This window comes from Microcaecilia unicolor, chromosome 10 (assembly GCF_901765095.1).
Source record: "Microcaecilia unicolor chromosome 10, aMicUni1.1, whole genome shotgun sequence".
Classification (NCBI taxonomy): domain Eukaryota; kingdom Metazoa; phylum Chordata; class Amphibia; order Gymnophiona; family Siphonopidae; genus Microcaecilia; species Microcaecilia unicolor.
The window spans coordinates 23,540,630-23,555,084 of record NC_044040.1 but is presented as its reverse complement, the minus strand read 5'-3'; the positions used below and the strand labels follow the sequence as shown (position 1 = coordinate 23,555,084).

The 14,455-nt window shown below is 42.3% G+C and overlaps 1 protein-coding gene across 6 annotated transcripts in view; it reads left to right on the top strand.

Annotated features, from left to right (window-relative positions):
* The first annotated feature begins 518 nt into the window (after positions 1-518).
* The window catches only part of SBF1 (SET binding factor 1), a 186,186-nt gene continuing 172,249 nt past the window's right edge, over positions 519-14,455 (top strand). For all 6 annotated transcript variants that reach the window (XM_030217005.1, XM_030217006.1, XM_030217002.1 and 3 more), the window contains exon 1: positions 519-724. In XM_030217005.1, coding sequence (XP_030072865.1) covers positions 670-724 — 55 coding nt within the window. In that variant the 5' untranslated portion in view covers positions 519-669. The remainder of the gene's footprint in view (positions 725-14,455) is intronic.

Here is a 14,455-nt window from a genome sequence, read left to right as displayed (position 1 = left end):
AAACTCCTTAAATTCACATCGTATTAAAACAATATCTTCCTGTTTTGTCTCTTCTCAATCTCCAACAAACCTATAGTTTAAAACTATCCTTGCTTTTAAACCATAATGAATATTCAATGTGACAGTGTGAAAATGATAATCATTTAAAAAAAAATGTCATGTCCACACATTTGGAAGTCATTCTGAGGTATCTTGGTGCTGCTGTGTGACACACACGAAAGGCAGTGCTGTCCCAGATATTTACGTTTTCACTGGTTTGCTCTTTATCATTTTTAGCGATGAACAAAATAGCAACGTGTCACGCACATAAAGTTCTACGGATTGAAGTCGAGTTGACTACAACGCCCATCGTTCCACTGACCACGCTGCAAACTTTTCCGGCAGCGTGCGTTGGCCGGCGTCTTCTGACCCGCCCTAGTCTGACGTCACTCTCCTACTTCCCCCAATCAGCTGCGCGCTCCTTCACGCGTCGCTCTTCGGAATACGCCTGCGCGGCGGTCACAGAAGCGGCCCGGAAAGATGGCGGCTGCGGGGCGGTGCCGGGAGCTCGCTGGGAACTGCTCGAGGCAGGCCGCGGCTGGAGCCTGAGAGCGGCAGGAGTGGCGGCGGCGGCGGCTCCGGGGAAGGGAGACGCAAGACGGACGGGGCCGAAGCTCACCCGGCTGCGCAATGACACGCCTGGCGGATTACTTCGTGCTGGTGGGCTACGACCTGCAGCGCAGTGGTGAGTCCGGGGGTGGGGAAGGGGATCGGGCAGGGGGAACTCCGCGGGCCTGGGGTGGGGGGAGGGGGGTTCTGAGCTGTTGAAAGTAGTAACGGAGTACGGGAGCGGAGAGTTAGCAGGAAACGGCATGTTATGGTGGACAAGTGTGGGCCAGCAGGAAGGGGAGTCTGGCTGATTGCCGCTTGTCAAGGGATGTGTCAGGGAGAGAAGAAGGTTGGATGCCGGTTGATGGCTTATGTGACAGGGAAGTAGGCTGGGGATCGGCTGCTGGACAGGTTCAGACTGATCAGGCTATTCCAGGTGAATTCAGGGTATCTTACAGGGGAAAGGGGGGTAGACTTAAAGGAGCCGGTTATAATGAGATTTCGAGGGGATTGTTGATCAGGAAGTAGGGAGGGGTGTGAGGTTGGGCACATTGAGAGAGAGGATTCAGGGAGGGGGAATCAAGAAAAGCTAGGGAGAAGGTTAAAAGGATGCCGGTTGATGGCTTATGTGACAGGGAGCAGGCTGGACAGGTTCAGACTGATGAGGGTATTCCAAGTGAATTCAGGGTATCTTACAGGGGAAAGGGGGGGGGGGTAGACTTCAAGGAGCCGGTTATAATGAGATTTCGAGGGGATTGTTGATCAGGATGCGCTGATGGAAGTAGAGATGGGGTGTGAGGTTGGGCACATTGAGAGAGAGGTTCTGGATTCAGGGAGGGGGAATCAAGAAAAGCTAGGGAGAAGGTTGAAAGGATGCCGGTTGATAGCTTATGTGACAGGGAGCAGGCTGGGGATCGGCTGTTAGGGTATGCGAGGCTGGACAGGTTCAGACTGATCAGGGTATTCCAAGTGAATTCAGGGTATCTTACAGGGGAAAGGGGGGGGTAGACTTCAAGGAGCCGGTTATAATGAGATTTCGAGGGGATTGTTGATCAGGATGCGCTGATGGACGTAGGGAGGGGTGTGAGGTTGGGCACCTTGAGAGAGAGGTTCTGGATTCAGGGAGGGGGAATCAAGAAAAGCTAGGGAGAAGGTTAAAAGGAACAGGGTAAAAATCTGAGCATAGAGGAGATGGACACTTTAGGGAAAGAGGTAGAGATCAATATGTATTATTTGAGAAAGAGGGGATTCTGAATTTAAGCTGTAATTTATAGACACAGTCTCAGTAAATTAGGCATTAATGGGCATTATCAATGAAAACTACAGTGTTAATTTTATGAGGTTCAGAATCTATTGTTTTGATCATAGGAAAAACTGGATCTTTGGTAAATGGACCAGCGTAAGTTATCCAGCAATGGGGTGCACAGGCTTTTTAAATCATTTACTTTTCTTCTTCAGATTGCATCTTAAGCTATACACAACAGATGTAGAGAATATACTGTGCACTTTTTTTTTGGCATGTTTTAGATGTTTGATTATATGTATGGTGTGTATTTTGCTTATTTGTGATTATGAATGTTGTGGGATGGATGAGATAAATAAATGCTGAGAATAAAAATAGATTCTGAGAGCGATGTATGCAAAACCACAGGGTTTCAAGAGGAGGCTATATAGACCCTGGGAATTAGTAGGTATGGAGGAAGTCATGTGACGACAATGGTGAACTTAGGGATGCAGTCATGTAGTGCTGCTGTTGTACCTTATTTGGTGATATACGCTCTGCCAGGGCTTGGCATAGTTAATGTGATAATCTTGATTTGAAGGTACTGTGGGAGTCCTGCTTTACGACCACAAAAGTTCACATTGAATTAAGTAAAATATTCAAATGTATGGTATATCTCATTCATTGCTGGGAAAGCTTTCTTCTTAGGGCAAGGGATTTAAAAATGAATGATGTTATGTTTAGCTGAAAGTTATACCCAAATTTAAATCAAAACTTTTCTGTGTTGTACTTCTATTGACATATGGTAATTACTTTGTTGGCTAACTTCTGTGAAAGCATCAGCTATGAACTGTCCATCATGTCGTGGGATTTCTTTTTAAAGGTGTCCCAGCAGCCATCCCATGGGGCTTCTGAAGGGAGCGGAGTGGGGCCATTCTTCAGGGTCTTGGTATGTGGCTGGTGGGATAATGAGGGAATGCACAATGACACTAGTAAAACTAGAATCCATTGCGTATAGATTGATGCTAAGAACAGGGCAAGGTGGATTCCCAGTTCATTTGTCATGCTATAACGAATGATACAAATAAATTACAGTTTCTGTAATAAACTATTAGGAAATATTTTTTGTCAACTTATAACTTCTTTAGCTGTCTGCTAGCGCAGATTAATTGACTCCCTAGTTCAATATCCGTACTGGGTCAGACCAAAATGGTCCATCTAGTCAGTATTCTGTTTCCAACAGTGGCCAATTCAGGTCACAAGTACCTGGCAGAAACCCAAATAGTAGCAACATTCCATGCTACCAATCCCAGGGCAAGCAATGGCTTCTCAATTTCTGTCTCAATAGCAGACTGGGAACATTTCTTCCAGGAATTTGTTTAAACCTAATCTAGGGTCAGTGAATGTTTACTACGTTTTAAAGTACTTTTGACATTTATCATGTCTACAGTTATTGAAGCTGTCCTGTTAATTTTCCTGTGAACATCTGGACAGCTATACATCTTTGTCCGTCCCCCCCCCCACATGTTTAATGCATCTTATTCTAGTTTAGCGACAAACTCAAGGGATTCTGTTGAGGCAGGACTTCGTCCTATCTTTTGTCTGTACTTCCATCCTGGCATTTAAGCCAGGTCTTTGGGACTCAAGTAATGCTAACAGCTTGCTGTCGCTCTCATCCCTTAAGGAAAGGGTTGGGGCAGTAATCGCTGAGGGACTATCATCATAGGTGGAAATTCTGAGAATATCTTGTATTGCATATAGGCTCCATATCGGGGATGGGGGAAGCTGCCTGAAAAGAGATGAGGGACAGTGAATAGTGATTATAAAATATATTCCTGATAAATTGGGATTAGCTGAATTGAAACAAGGAGCATGTGAAGGTGTGCGTGTGGTGGGGGTGTCAGGAGAGCTCTGAAACTGAGGTTTTTTTTTTCATGGCTCTTCTTGGTTTCTCATTGTACTATTAAGTACTGTCTACACCAGATATGATGTAGCTTCTGTGGCTATGCAGATATCTCTCTTAGCTATGTGTGGCATGCATAATCATCTAATCTGGAGCAGCTTTGTGTGAGGGTGTGTGTCTGTACCTATATTTGATCTGGAACAGGTGTGTTTCTTTGAGCCTATATGGGTTATGCTGTTATTAGATCTGGACATCCCTCTGTGGGAGTCTCTGTACCTTTGTGGTGCACATGCATTTGATCTAGAGCAACTTTGTTTTGGTGGGGAGCAGTATTTAATGTAGATATCTTTGTGGGGATGTTTCTTTATTTTTGTGCTATATATGCATTTGAAGTATAGAATGGTGCGTAAAAGTTAAGTGTGTGTAAGCATTAACTTACTGGGCACTTGATACTGTGTCTAACCCTAGCCTTGTTGCACTTCTGAGATTGAAAGGATTTAGAATTCAAGAAAGCACCTGACATCTGTAAGGGAGAGGAGGAGGAAGTGGATGGGGAGACTGGAGGAGTGGCCTAGTGGTTAGGGTGGTGGACTTTGGTCCTGGGGAACTGAGGAACTGAGTTCGATTCCCACGTCAGGCACAGGCAGCTCCTCGAGACTCTGGGCAAGTCACTTAACCCTCCATTGCCCCATGTAAGCCGCATTGAGCCTGCCATGAGTGGGAAAGCGCGGGGTACAAATGTAACAAAAATAAAATAGATACTATTGGAGATTCTACATGGAATGTTGCTATTCCACTAGCAACATTCCATGTAGAAGGCTGCGCAGGCTTCTGTTTCTGTGAGTCTGACGTCCTGCACATATGTGCAGGACGTCAGACTCACAGAAGCAGAAGCCTGCGTGGCCACATTGGTGATCTGCAAGGGCCGACTTCTACATGGAATGTTGCTAGTGGAATAGCAACATTCCATGTAGAATCTCAAATAGTAGCAACAGTGGAGGAGTGGCCTAGTGGTTAGGGTGGTGGACTTTGGTCCTGGGGAACTGAGTTTGATTCCCACTTCAGGCACAGGCAGCTCCTTGTGACTCTGGGCAAGTCACTTAACCCTCCATTGCCCCATGTAAGCCGCATTGAGCCTGCCACGAGTGGGAAAGCGCGGGGTACAAATGTAACAATTAAAAAATAAACCATTTGGCCTTTATTTGCTGTCATGCTTCTAGAAATTCCATTTGCCTGTTTTCTCTTTCTGCCTTAGTATTGCATACTGATATTACATCATCCCCTGTACACATCTTGGATTTAATACTCACCTTTTTCCAAATCTTGATGAGTTACATTCTGTTGCACAAGTTACTTCCATGCCTAAGTGGAATTACAGTTTAAGTTGTGCTTGAGGTAGTGGAGGGTGAAGTGACTTTCCTGCAGTCATGAACAGTGTCGGGAGAAGTGGGACTTGAACCTTGCCTTTTCCTGAAATGTTTTGCCTCTTGTGCTTTTTCATTTGAAGGGTATTTGAATGCCATTGAATTTCTCATCTAACAGCACAGAAGCAACTCTTCAATCAAGGAGGAGGCAAAAATGATGACAACAGCATCAAGCCTAACTCCTATATATTAAAAAAAAATCTCTTTGCAAAATAGTTATTTAAATATTGTTGGATCTGTCAGACATGCATACTTCAACCCTTAGGCTATTTTATTTCATCCAGGTGAGCATGTAATCTTCATTGATCCTTCAACTACAAATGTTTCATCTCTTCTCAAAAAACATTTTCTGACAGTACTTATCTTATTCTTTAACTAGTAAGAAATGCCTGTTTCGGGAAAAAATGAGACGGGCGCTAGCAGGGTAATCCCCCCCCCCTCCATCCTCCCTCCCGAGTTCCAGACCCCCCCTCCGTCCGTTCCTTCTGAGTTGCAACCCCCCCTCTCCCTCCCTCCGTCCGTCCCTCCCTCACTGACTCACTTGTTTGTGATTTAGCGATGAAAGTTCGCAGCGCTCTCGCTGCCGCGCTGCTGTAACTGAATCTGTGTGAGTCGCGCGTTGTGCCTTCGCTGCCCCGCCCTCGACGTCATTGCGTTTTGATGCGAACCGGATATCTCGGGCGCCTCATCCGGCTTGAGGCTTCATTGGAACGTTGGAGGTGCCTTTTATATATATAGATGTTTTCATTTTGGTGTATATGTAAAAGCATAATAGGAGACATTTCAGAACCGACATGAATTCACGTTTTGCCAAATGGCTGTTTCAAGGTCAGTCTCCTGCAACATTAAAACAAACCAATTATCAATATAATCTTTCTTAAAAATATTTTAGCCAACAATAGAAGTACCAATCATATAAGTACCTGTATACAATATGTAGGCCACATTGAGCCTGCCATGAGTGGGAAAGCACGGGGTAGAAATGTAATAAAAATAAAATATAGGTTTTCCTTCGCAGCGGTTTGCAAGATGGCTGTGACATTTTTCTGTCATTTATATACTCAGCTGAATCAAATCATAGGGCAAAATAGAGCACCGATCAGAGACTGGGTTTAAATCGTCATCCATTTCAATCTCACAATTGAGTCCCCTAGGTATGACAGCGTTCAGTGTAAATATCAAGTATTCTCTATAATTAAGAAGATTTTCAATATTTCCACCCTCCCACATTCTGCTTAATTATAGAGAACAATACTGGATCTTGAATAATACTGGAGATCCTGTCTGCCCATCCCTAAGAGATGTCGTGTGCCTGTTCCATACTTTCTTGAATTCTAAATCTTTCACTCTCAGAAGTGCAACAAGGATAGGGCTAGACACAGTATTGAGTGCCCAGTAAGTTCATGCTTACACACACTTAACTTTTACAGCACTATTCTATACTTAAAATGCATATATGCCACAAAGCTAAAGAAATTGTGTTGTGCTTGAATTTGTCTTGGCAGCTGCCTTTTGGGATTTAACATGATTCTTGGCATCCTGCCTCCCACAACCACTAGCATCACCTGATTTCAGGATAGCCAAAATCTTAGTTTGCTGACAGAAAAGATAAAGGGGATATGGTAAGAGTGTTTAAATATTTAGAAGACTTCAGTAAAGTATGAGGCGGTGTCTTCTGTAAAAGAAAAATTGTAGCACGAGATCATGGTCTGAAGTTGGAGGGCAGCTCGGAGCAAACAGGAGGAAATGGCTACTTCAGGCATGTATCACTCTCGGTAGGTTAACAGCATAGGTACTAGTAACCAATCTGTGACAGAATCTCAAGTATATTTGGGTCAGATACAGCCAGTGAGTGGGTCTGGTTAGTTATGGAAACCTATATGTTCAATCAGTTGAAATAGGAGGGGATTGGAAGAAAGAGCATGGATTGAGCAGGCACATGTATGCACGTTAACATACACAGCGTAGCTTTTGCAGTAATTTTCAAGCTTGTTGTTGAAGTAAAGACAAGTGAAAAACAGAACTTGTGCCAGCAGACCCTCGGTCTTTTCTGACTGTAGGAAGCACTTGTTGAGGTTGATGACATAGCAGGCATCAGCTGATTATGGAGCTAACGGATGTGTTTAAGAACTAAGCAGGCTGGTCCCTTTACCATGCTCTCTCTTCACTGCTTTGTAAATCGCAGGATCACACATCTTTCCATGTTGCAGGAGAGACCAGAGCGCTGTGTGTCAAGTCACTTGATCTGCCTGTGCTTCTGTTCAAATCTCCTAATCCCAGGTCTGCTAATCTGGCTCAGGCTGAACAGTTTACCCTTTGCATGCTTTCTATGTCAATTCTGTCTTCCTATGTTTTACCTTTCCTATTGTATTGTTTCATGCACTACTGTAAGCCACATTGTGCCTGTGCTTGTGGGAAAATGTGGAATAGAAATGCGCTTAAATAAATAATCACATACTACTTCACCCAGTCACGCAGTTTTTCAGTGTAATTAATTACTCTTTCTGTATTTCTTCTGTCTTTTCCCCATTGTTAATTGAGCATTTAGCAGCATATTTCTAGCATTCAGACATCTCATCTCCAGAAATGTCTGCATTTGCTTTTAAAGCACACCGAGATCTTGTTTGAGTGAAATGGTACTATAGAAATCCAGAATTGTGATGAAAGGCAACAGATTGGTCATTTAAGAATGTCCACACAACATTAATTTGCAAGCTTATGGTTTCAGAGTAAGGATAATTTGTACGGTTTGCTTATCCGGAGAGCCGGACACACTTGCAACTTTCAAGGACTGAGGGTAAAACTTTGGTCTAGCCCAGGGTGTTATAAGAAATCTGGAGATAAAGATGGACAAGGTGGAGGAGGTGAATCCTGTTCTGTTTACTGGGCCAAGTGCTGTATCCTGTGAAAAGGTACAAGGGTCTTGGTGAAAGGACAGTGCAAATGTATGCAAAACACTATATAAAAATGTGCTGTTTTTCTCCTGTAACTGAGAAATGCAACAAATAGACATGGTAACATAGTAAATGGTGGCAGATAAAGACCTGAACAGTCCATTCAGTTTGCCCAACAAGGTGTCCAGAGCTGCACCCTGCATTATGTGTAAGTTAGAATCCTTTATAATTAAAACACTGGCATTGTAAACAGGGTGGTGAGTAATTTGTCAGCTTGCCAACCATATATAGGCAGTTATATATAAAACAGTCTTGGAACACAGTATCACAACACCATGCCAATAGTCCAAAGAGGGATTTTATTATTATGTCTTCAGCATACTCGTTCATTATAAATGTAATATTGGTAACTAACAACATTTTACTCACTTTTCAACCTTAAGATGTCATCTCCTCCCCTATTAAGATACACAGCACTTGAACGCATAACATATGATATTAATGTAATGTAAAGTATGCAGATTTGATCCTGAACTGTCTTTCGCCATTTTTGGGACACAGACCGTAGAAGTCTGCCCAGCACCGGCCTTACTTGCCAGCTATTGAAGTTGCTGTCTAAGCACCACTTCTGCCCATCATAACACATTGTAGCCATATTTTGTTTCCATCCTCTTTCTATTTAGGTATCCTCTGTGTTTATCCCATGTGTTTTTCAATTCCTTCAATGTCTGTCTCTGTGAAAAAGTAGTTCCTGATCGTACTTCTAAATCTGGCACCCAACAACACTAATTTATGTATTCTAGTTCTACTGCTTTTATCATTTCTGGAAAAGATTGTTAATACAGACATTTAAATATTTAAAAAGTATCATATCTCCCCTGTACCTTCTTTACTCCAGGGCAGAGTAGTCTGGTCCTGGAGTACCCCTTACCAGTTAGGTTTTCAGGATATCCACAATGAATGTGCATGAAAGTGATTTGCATATAATGGAGGCAGTGCATGCAAATAGTTAATACATATTCATCCTGAAATCCTGACCAGCAAGGGGCTAGGATTGGACTTGGGAAAAACTGCTGTTTGGCAGGGGCCCTCAAATATAGTCCTTGGGGTCCACAACGCAACCTGGTTTTCAGGATTTCCACAATGAATATGTATGAAATCTGCACACAATGGAAGCAGTAAGTACAAATAGGTCTCATACATATTCATTGTGGAAATCCTGAAGAGTTGTGGACCTTGAGGACAGGATTTGAGGACTCATGCTGTAGTGTATATATATTCACATCAAGTCTTTTTGTTTTGGGTTTTTTTTCCCCCATTTATCTTTTGACACAAACCTGGTACCATTTTTGCCACCTTCCATTGAACCACATCAAGTCTTTTTACATTGAGGCCTGTGTTTTGCTTGCTTGAATTTTTCATGTAATATCACCTTCTGTTAATCATTTTCTGATCCACTTTACCACTTTAGGTCCTAATTTCTTAGTTTTTAGTTTTGAGCCTTTCTGAGGAACTGTCAAAAGCTTATCTGAAATCCAAGTAGACTACATCTAACACATGTCTTCAATCCAATTCTCTGGTCACCTAGTCAGAGAAATTAATTAGGTTATTAGATTCGTTTGAAATAGTTTTTCTTTGATAAAACCTTGTTGCCTCTGATCTTGTAACCCATTGGATTCCAGGAAATTTACTATCCTTTCCTTCAGTAGCACCTCCATTATGTTTCCAACCACCAAAGTGAGGCTTGGATTGTAGCTGCCCATTCTCTGGCCCAGTTTCTGTGAAGAGGGACCACGTTTGTTCTTCTCCAATCCTACAGAACATCTCCCATTTCCAAGGATTTATTAAATATTCTAAGAGAACCTGCCAGAACTTCTTTGAGCTCCCTCAATATCCTGGGATGTATCTCATCTGGCCCTATGGGGAGGTGCAGTAGACATTTTACTGAGAGGCTGCTCAGATTTCACTTTGGATGAAGAATTGAAACCCAGAGAGAATAGAGTTTGAAAGGAAGGGGGAAAAAAATTAATGACTTAGAGGAGATGTGGGTGGGAAGGCTGTAGCAGATTAATAGGTGGAAGAGTAAAATGCTCCTCTAACAAGAGAGCGAGTGAATATTTTAATGTTTTTAGGTATACGCTTTTATTTTATTATTATTAGTATTTGTATAGCGCTACCAGACGCATGCAGCGCTGAACACCTGATACAAAGAGACAGTCCCTGCTCAAAAGAGCTTCTGGCTATTGTCGCCAAATGCCACGATGGAAATGAATTAGCTTTTCCGTCAGGGTATGTTGGATATAATCACTGAGCTAGTGTTTTCATACTTTTACCATGCAAATGAGGGCTCTCCTGGAGGAGTAGCCTAGTGGTTAGTGCAGTGGACTTTGATCCTGGGGAACTGAGTTCGATTCCCACTGCAGCTCCCTGTGACTCTGGGCAAGTCACTTAACCCTCCATTGTCTCTGGTACAAAATAAGTACCTGAATATATGTAAACCGCTTTGAATGTAGTTACAAAAACCTCAGAAAGGCGGTATATCAAGTCCCATTTCCCTTTCCCTATTTGAGATTCAAGATGGAATGTTTCTACTAGTTGAGATTCTACGTGGAATGTTGCTAGTGGAGGGGTAGCCTAGTGGTTAGTGCAGTGGACTTTGATCCTGGGGAACTGAGTTCGATTCCCACTGCAGCTCCTTGTGACTCTTGGTAAGTCACTTAACCCTCCATTGCCTCTGTTACAAAATAAGTACCTGAATATATGTAAACCGCTTTGAATGTAGTTACAAAAACTTCAGAAAGGTGGTATATCAAGTCCCATTTCCCTTTCCCTATATAGGGGCAAGATATCAAGATGCAAAGAGTGTGTGTGTTTGCTTCATCCCAACAGTCGCATTTTCTTGATCTAATTGCATCTCTTGGAACCTGATGATCTTCTGTCTCTCCTTCTGTACTACAGAACAGGATTCTATTAGCAAAGCTGTTCTTGTTTTCCTCCCTTGCCACTTCGGTTTTCTGGAATCAAGCCTTTAATCTGTTGGTATGGTAATGGCCCATGTGATCACAGCGTCTTCCTTCTCTGCAGTTCTGTCAAGGTTGTGATCCCGGCATTTCTCCAGTATTGCAATGTAACAGTTTACACAGTTTCCAGTGAATTCTGTTCTCTCTCCTGTTCACAGGCTTTCTGACATCAACTGACACACCCAGCCCAGCCAGGGGATGGGAGAGTGTCTCCAGTTTAGTGCTACAGAATCTGTGCTTAATTGCAAGACTGAGGAAATGGACATCCCCCTCTCATTGTTAGGTTTACGTTTACCCTTCTAACTTGTTGCGTCGGGTTTTGATCAGCATGTAGTTGTTGTAACTTTTTGTATTTCCCACTATGTTTATGCTGTTGCTACTTGTTTTTCCTCATTGGTGGGTCCAGCTGTTTTTTTTTTTTTTTTCTGGTTTTGCATTTGTTCTTGTTCCTTTCCCCAGATTGTGGGTTTACACACTTCTTCCTCCTTTGTTTTGCTTGTCCAGATGTGATGGTGGGAAGCTCTTGTCCTTGCTTGTCAAATTCCCTTCCGTTTGTAGTGGTATGGATGTAGGGAAGCTTCTCTCCTTCGAGAATTGTAGATGGCAAGTTATTGTGGAAGGCCCCGGTTCTTCCCTTCTCCCCCTCTTTTCGCAGTATCATAGATCTGGAGTTCTTGCCATGGAAGACTCTTCCTCATTGAAGTGTCATGGATCTGGTTCTAGAAGACCTCTCCTCTTTTCTGCAGTGTGATTACTAAGAAATGTGTTCTTTTCTCGCTAGTGTTATGATAGTGTGTTGTTGGTTTTTTTGTTGTAGGTGCTCTTTACAGTAAATAAACATCAGCAGTTCCACAGCCATAGGTCTGTGATCATTTATTCACTGAATTCTAATTAAGTATATGGTATCTTCTGAATCACAAGGGCCACTGATAATTCTAGTTGATTTTATAATTGTCACCTGTGCAGATCTTCATTTTTGAGTTTATCTATAAAATGGAAAATTTAACATACGAGGAGGGATTTCTGGGAGATTCGAACTGTATATATGCAATGTGAGGAATACTACCCCAGCAATGCAATTGTTGAATTAGGAATTATTTTTTTTATTTTATTAAAAAAAAAATTGGGGGGTGGGAGGGGGAAGAGGCAGTAATAGGAGCAAGTGGTTTAATGTGAGGAGTTGACATGCTTGTCTAGGGAAGGATGTGTATTCTGAAGAGTTTCATTGCTAGCAGGAAAGGTTTTCTTTCTGATGTTAAGTAGCATTTTGACATTTTTTTGTATGGTTCACAATAGAATTGTGGAGGATAAAAGCACCACATGTTCCTTTTTGTCATAATAAAAAGAAATGACAAAATAAAAACGCCTACAATTTTTTTTTGACTGGCATAACTTTTTCATATGCTATTCTGATTTAGACAAATAAGCAAATGTTGTAGGCACACGCTTGAGGTTAATACTACAAAACAGAATGAACAAGATTTGAAAAGTATGCTCCGTGGAGTTTGCAATTTTTGACCAGGTTCTTCTGGCAGCTCAGAAGTATTACTTCACTCTGGGTTGCCTCTTCTTGCCGGCTGTGCTGATATCATTGGCCCTCAGATCCTTCCAGTCCAGCCACATCAGTATTTTGATGGCCCCTTTAGGTCCCAGGCAAGGCCAGGCCTACCCTTGAGTGACTGAATTTCACCCAAGGGCTACCTAAGTCCCTACTAATTTGTGCAAATGAGGCCCCACTTCCCTCTTCTTAGGTCACTTTTGGTGCCAGGAAACTGGTACTGACGTCTTCTGGCTTAAATTATAATTTTTTTCCATTCTGTCATGTGGATATTGTGTATTGATTATGAGACCAGGTATTTTGGAGCATGTATGGTTGGAATGTGTGATTGTGATATGTATCAGCAGAATATATAGGATGGTTGGCATTAGTGCCAAGTCACTTCATCCTCTCATGCCTCAGGTACAGGTTTAAGATTGTAAGTCCACTGGGCACAGGAAAATACCCAGTTTCCCTGAATGTAACTTGCCTTGAGCTGCCTGTGAGAAGGTATTGGCTAAATATAAATCAGATAAATGCCTAAGGAGAAGGCTGATATGCTCCTGTAATTGGGACATGATTTTATCCATGAGAAACGTGTCACAGATGAAGTGTATGCCAGTTGTGTTTCTGTAAATGGGGCAATTGAGTAGAAGGTCACTGATGTAAATTCATTTTCTGGGAATAACGCTGGCTGTGGCAGGGTTCTAGGAATGAGGTATAGATTTATGTGATATGATTTTTGTTGAGACGTGTGTGTGTGTATTTGTACTCCCATGGTTGTTTTTGAATTGGTCACGGAAGAGGGTACTTGCGTGACCAAGACGTTGAAGTGAGAACAGAGCTGTTCATATGGTGATAAATTCCAAATGGTTAGTCTGTAAACCAGTGCATTTTGGCTGATGATGTTTTTCTCATTATTATTGGTAGGTTATTAGAGTTGCCAAGTTACATTTTATTGCCACCTCTTCAATGTTGCTTTCGGCACCTAACCTTTATACCTTTCAGGAAATCTAGACTGCCCCAATTTGACTGCCCCTACTTGACTGTACATTTGTCCTTTAGATTGTAAGCTCTTTGAGCAGGGACTGTCCTTCTATGTTAAATTGTACAGCGCTGCGTAACCCTAGTAGCGCTTTAGAAATGTTAAATAGTAGTAGCAGTAGTTATTAGAGTTGCCAAGTTACATTTTATTGCCACCTCTTCAATGTTGCTTTTGGCACCTAACCTTTGTACCTTTCAGGAAATCTAGACTGCCCCAATTTGACTGCCCCCACTTGACTGACTGTACATTTGTCCTTTAGATTGTAAGCTCTTTGAGCAGCGACTGTCCTATGTTAAATTGTACAGCGCTGCGTAACCCTAGTAGCGCTTTAGAAATGTTAAATAGTAGTAGCAGTAGTTATTAGAGTTGCCAAGTTACATTTTATTGCTGTAGAAAGGCTTGAAATACCTGTGTGTGATTATCTGAGCATTTTTATTCCTTTCCTTGTCACTCTTGAGGTCAGCTCACTGATAAATTTTCAGTCACTCCCTAATACGGGAGATCCAGCACCTCCCTGCCTACCTAGGCCTTATGTAAAAGACAGTAACAGCCTAAAGTGTATAATCGTAACCAGTTTCTGAACTGCCCCCTCCCCCCCCCCCCCACATTTGCCCACTTTTGGGATCATAGGAGAGACCGTGTGAGGGATAATTACTACTTATGTCTGCCCTCTCTTATTTCTGTCAAATATGGATGTTGTGTGTTAATTTTTATCATCATCACCCTATCTTCCTTCATTTGTCCTGTTGGCTTTCATATTATAATGGAAACCAGGCCACCCTGTAATAACTTCACTCTTTTCCATCATATCATTAGCATAAC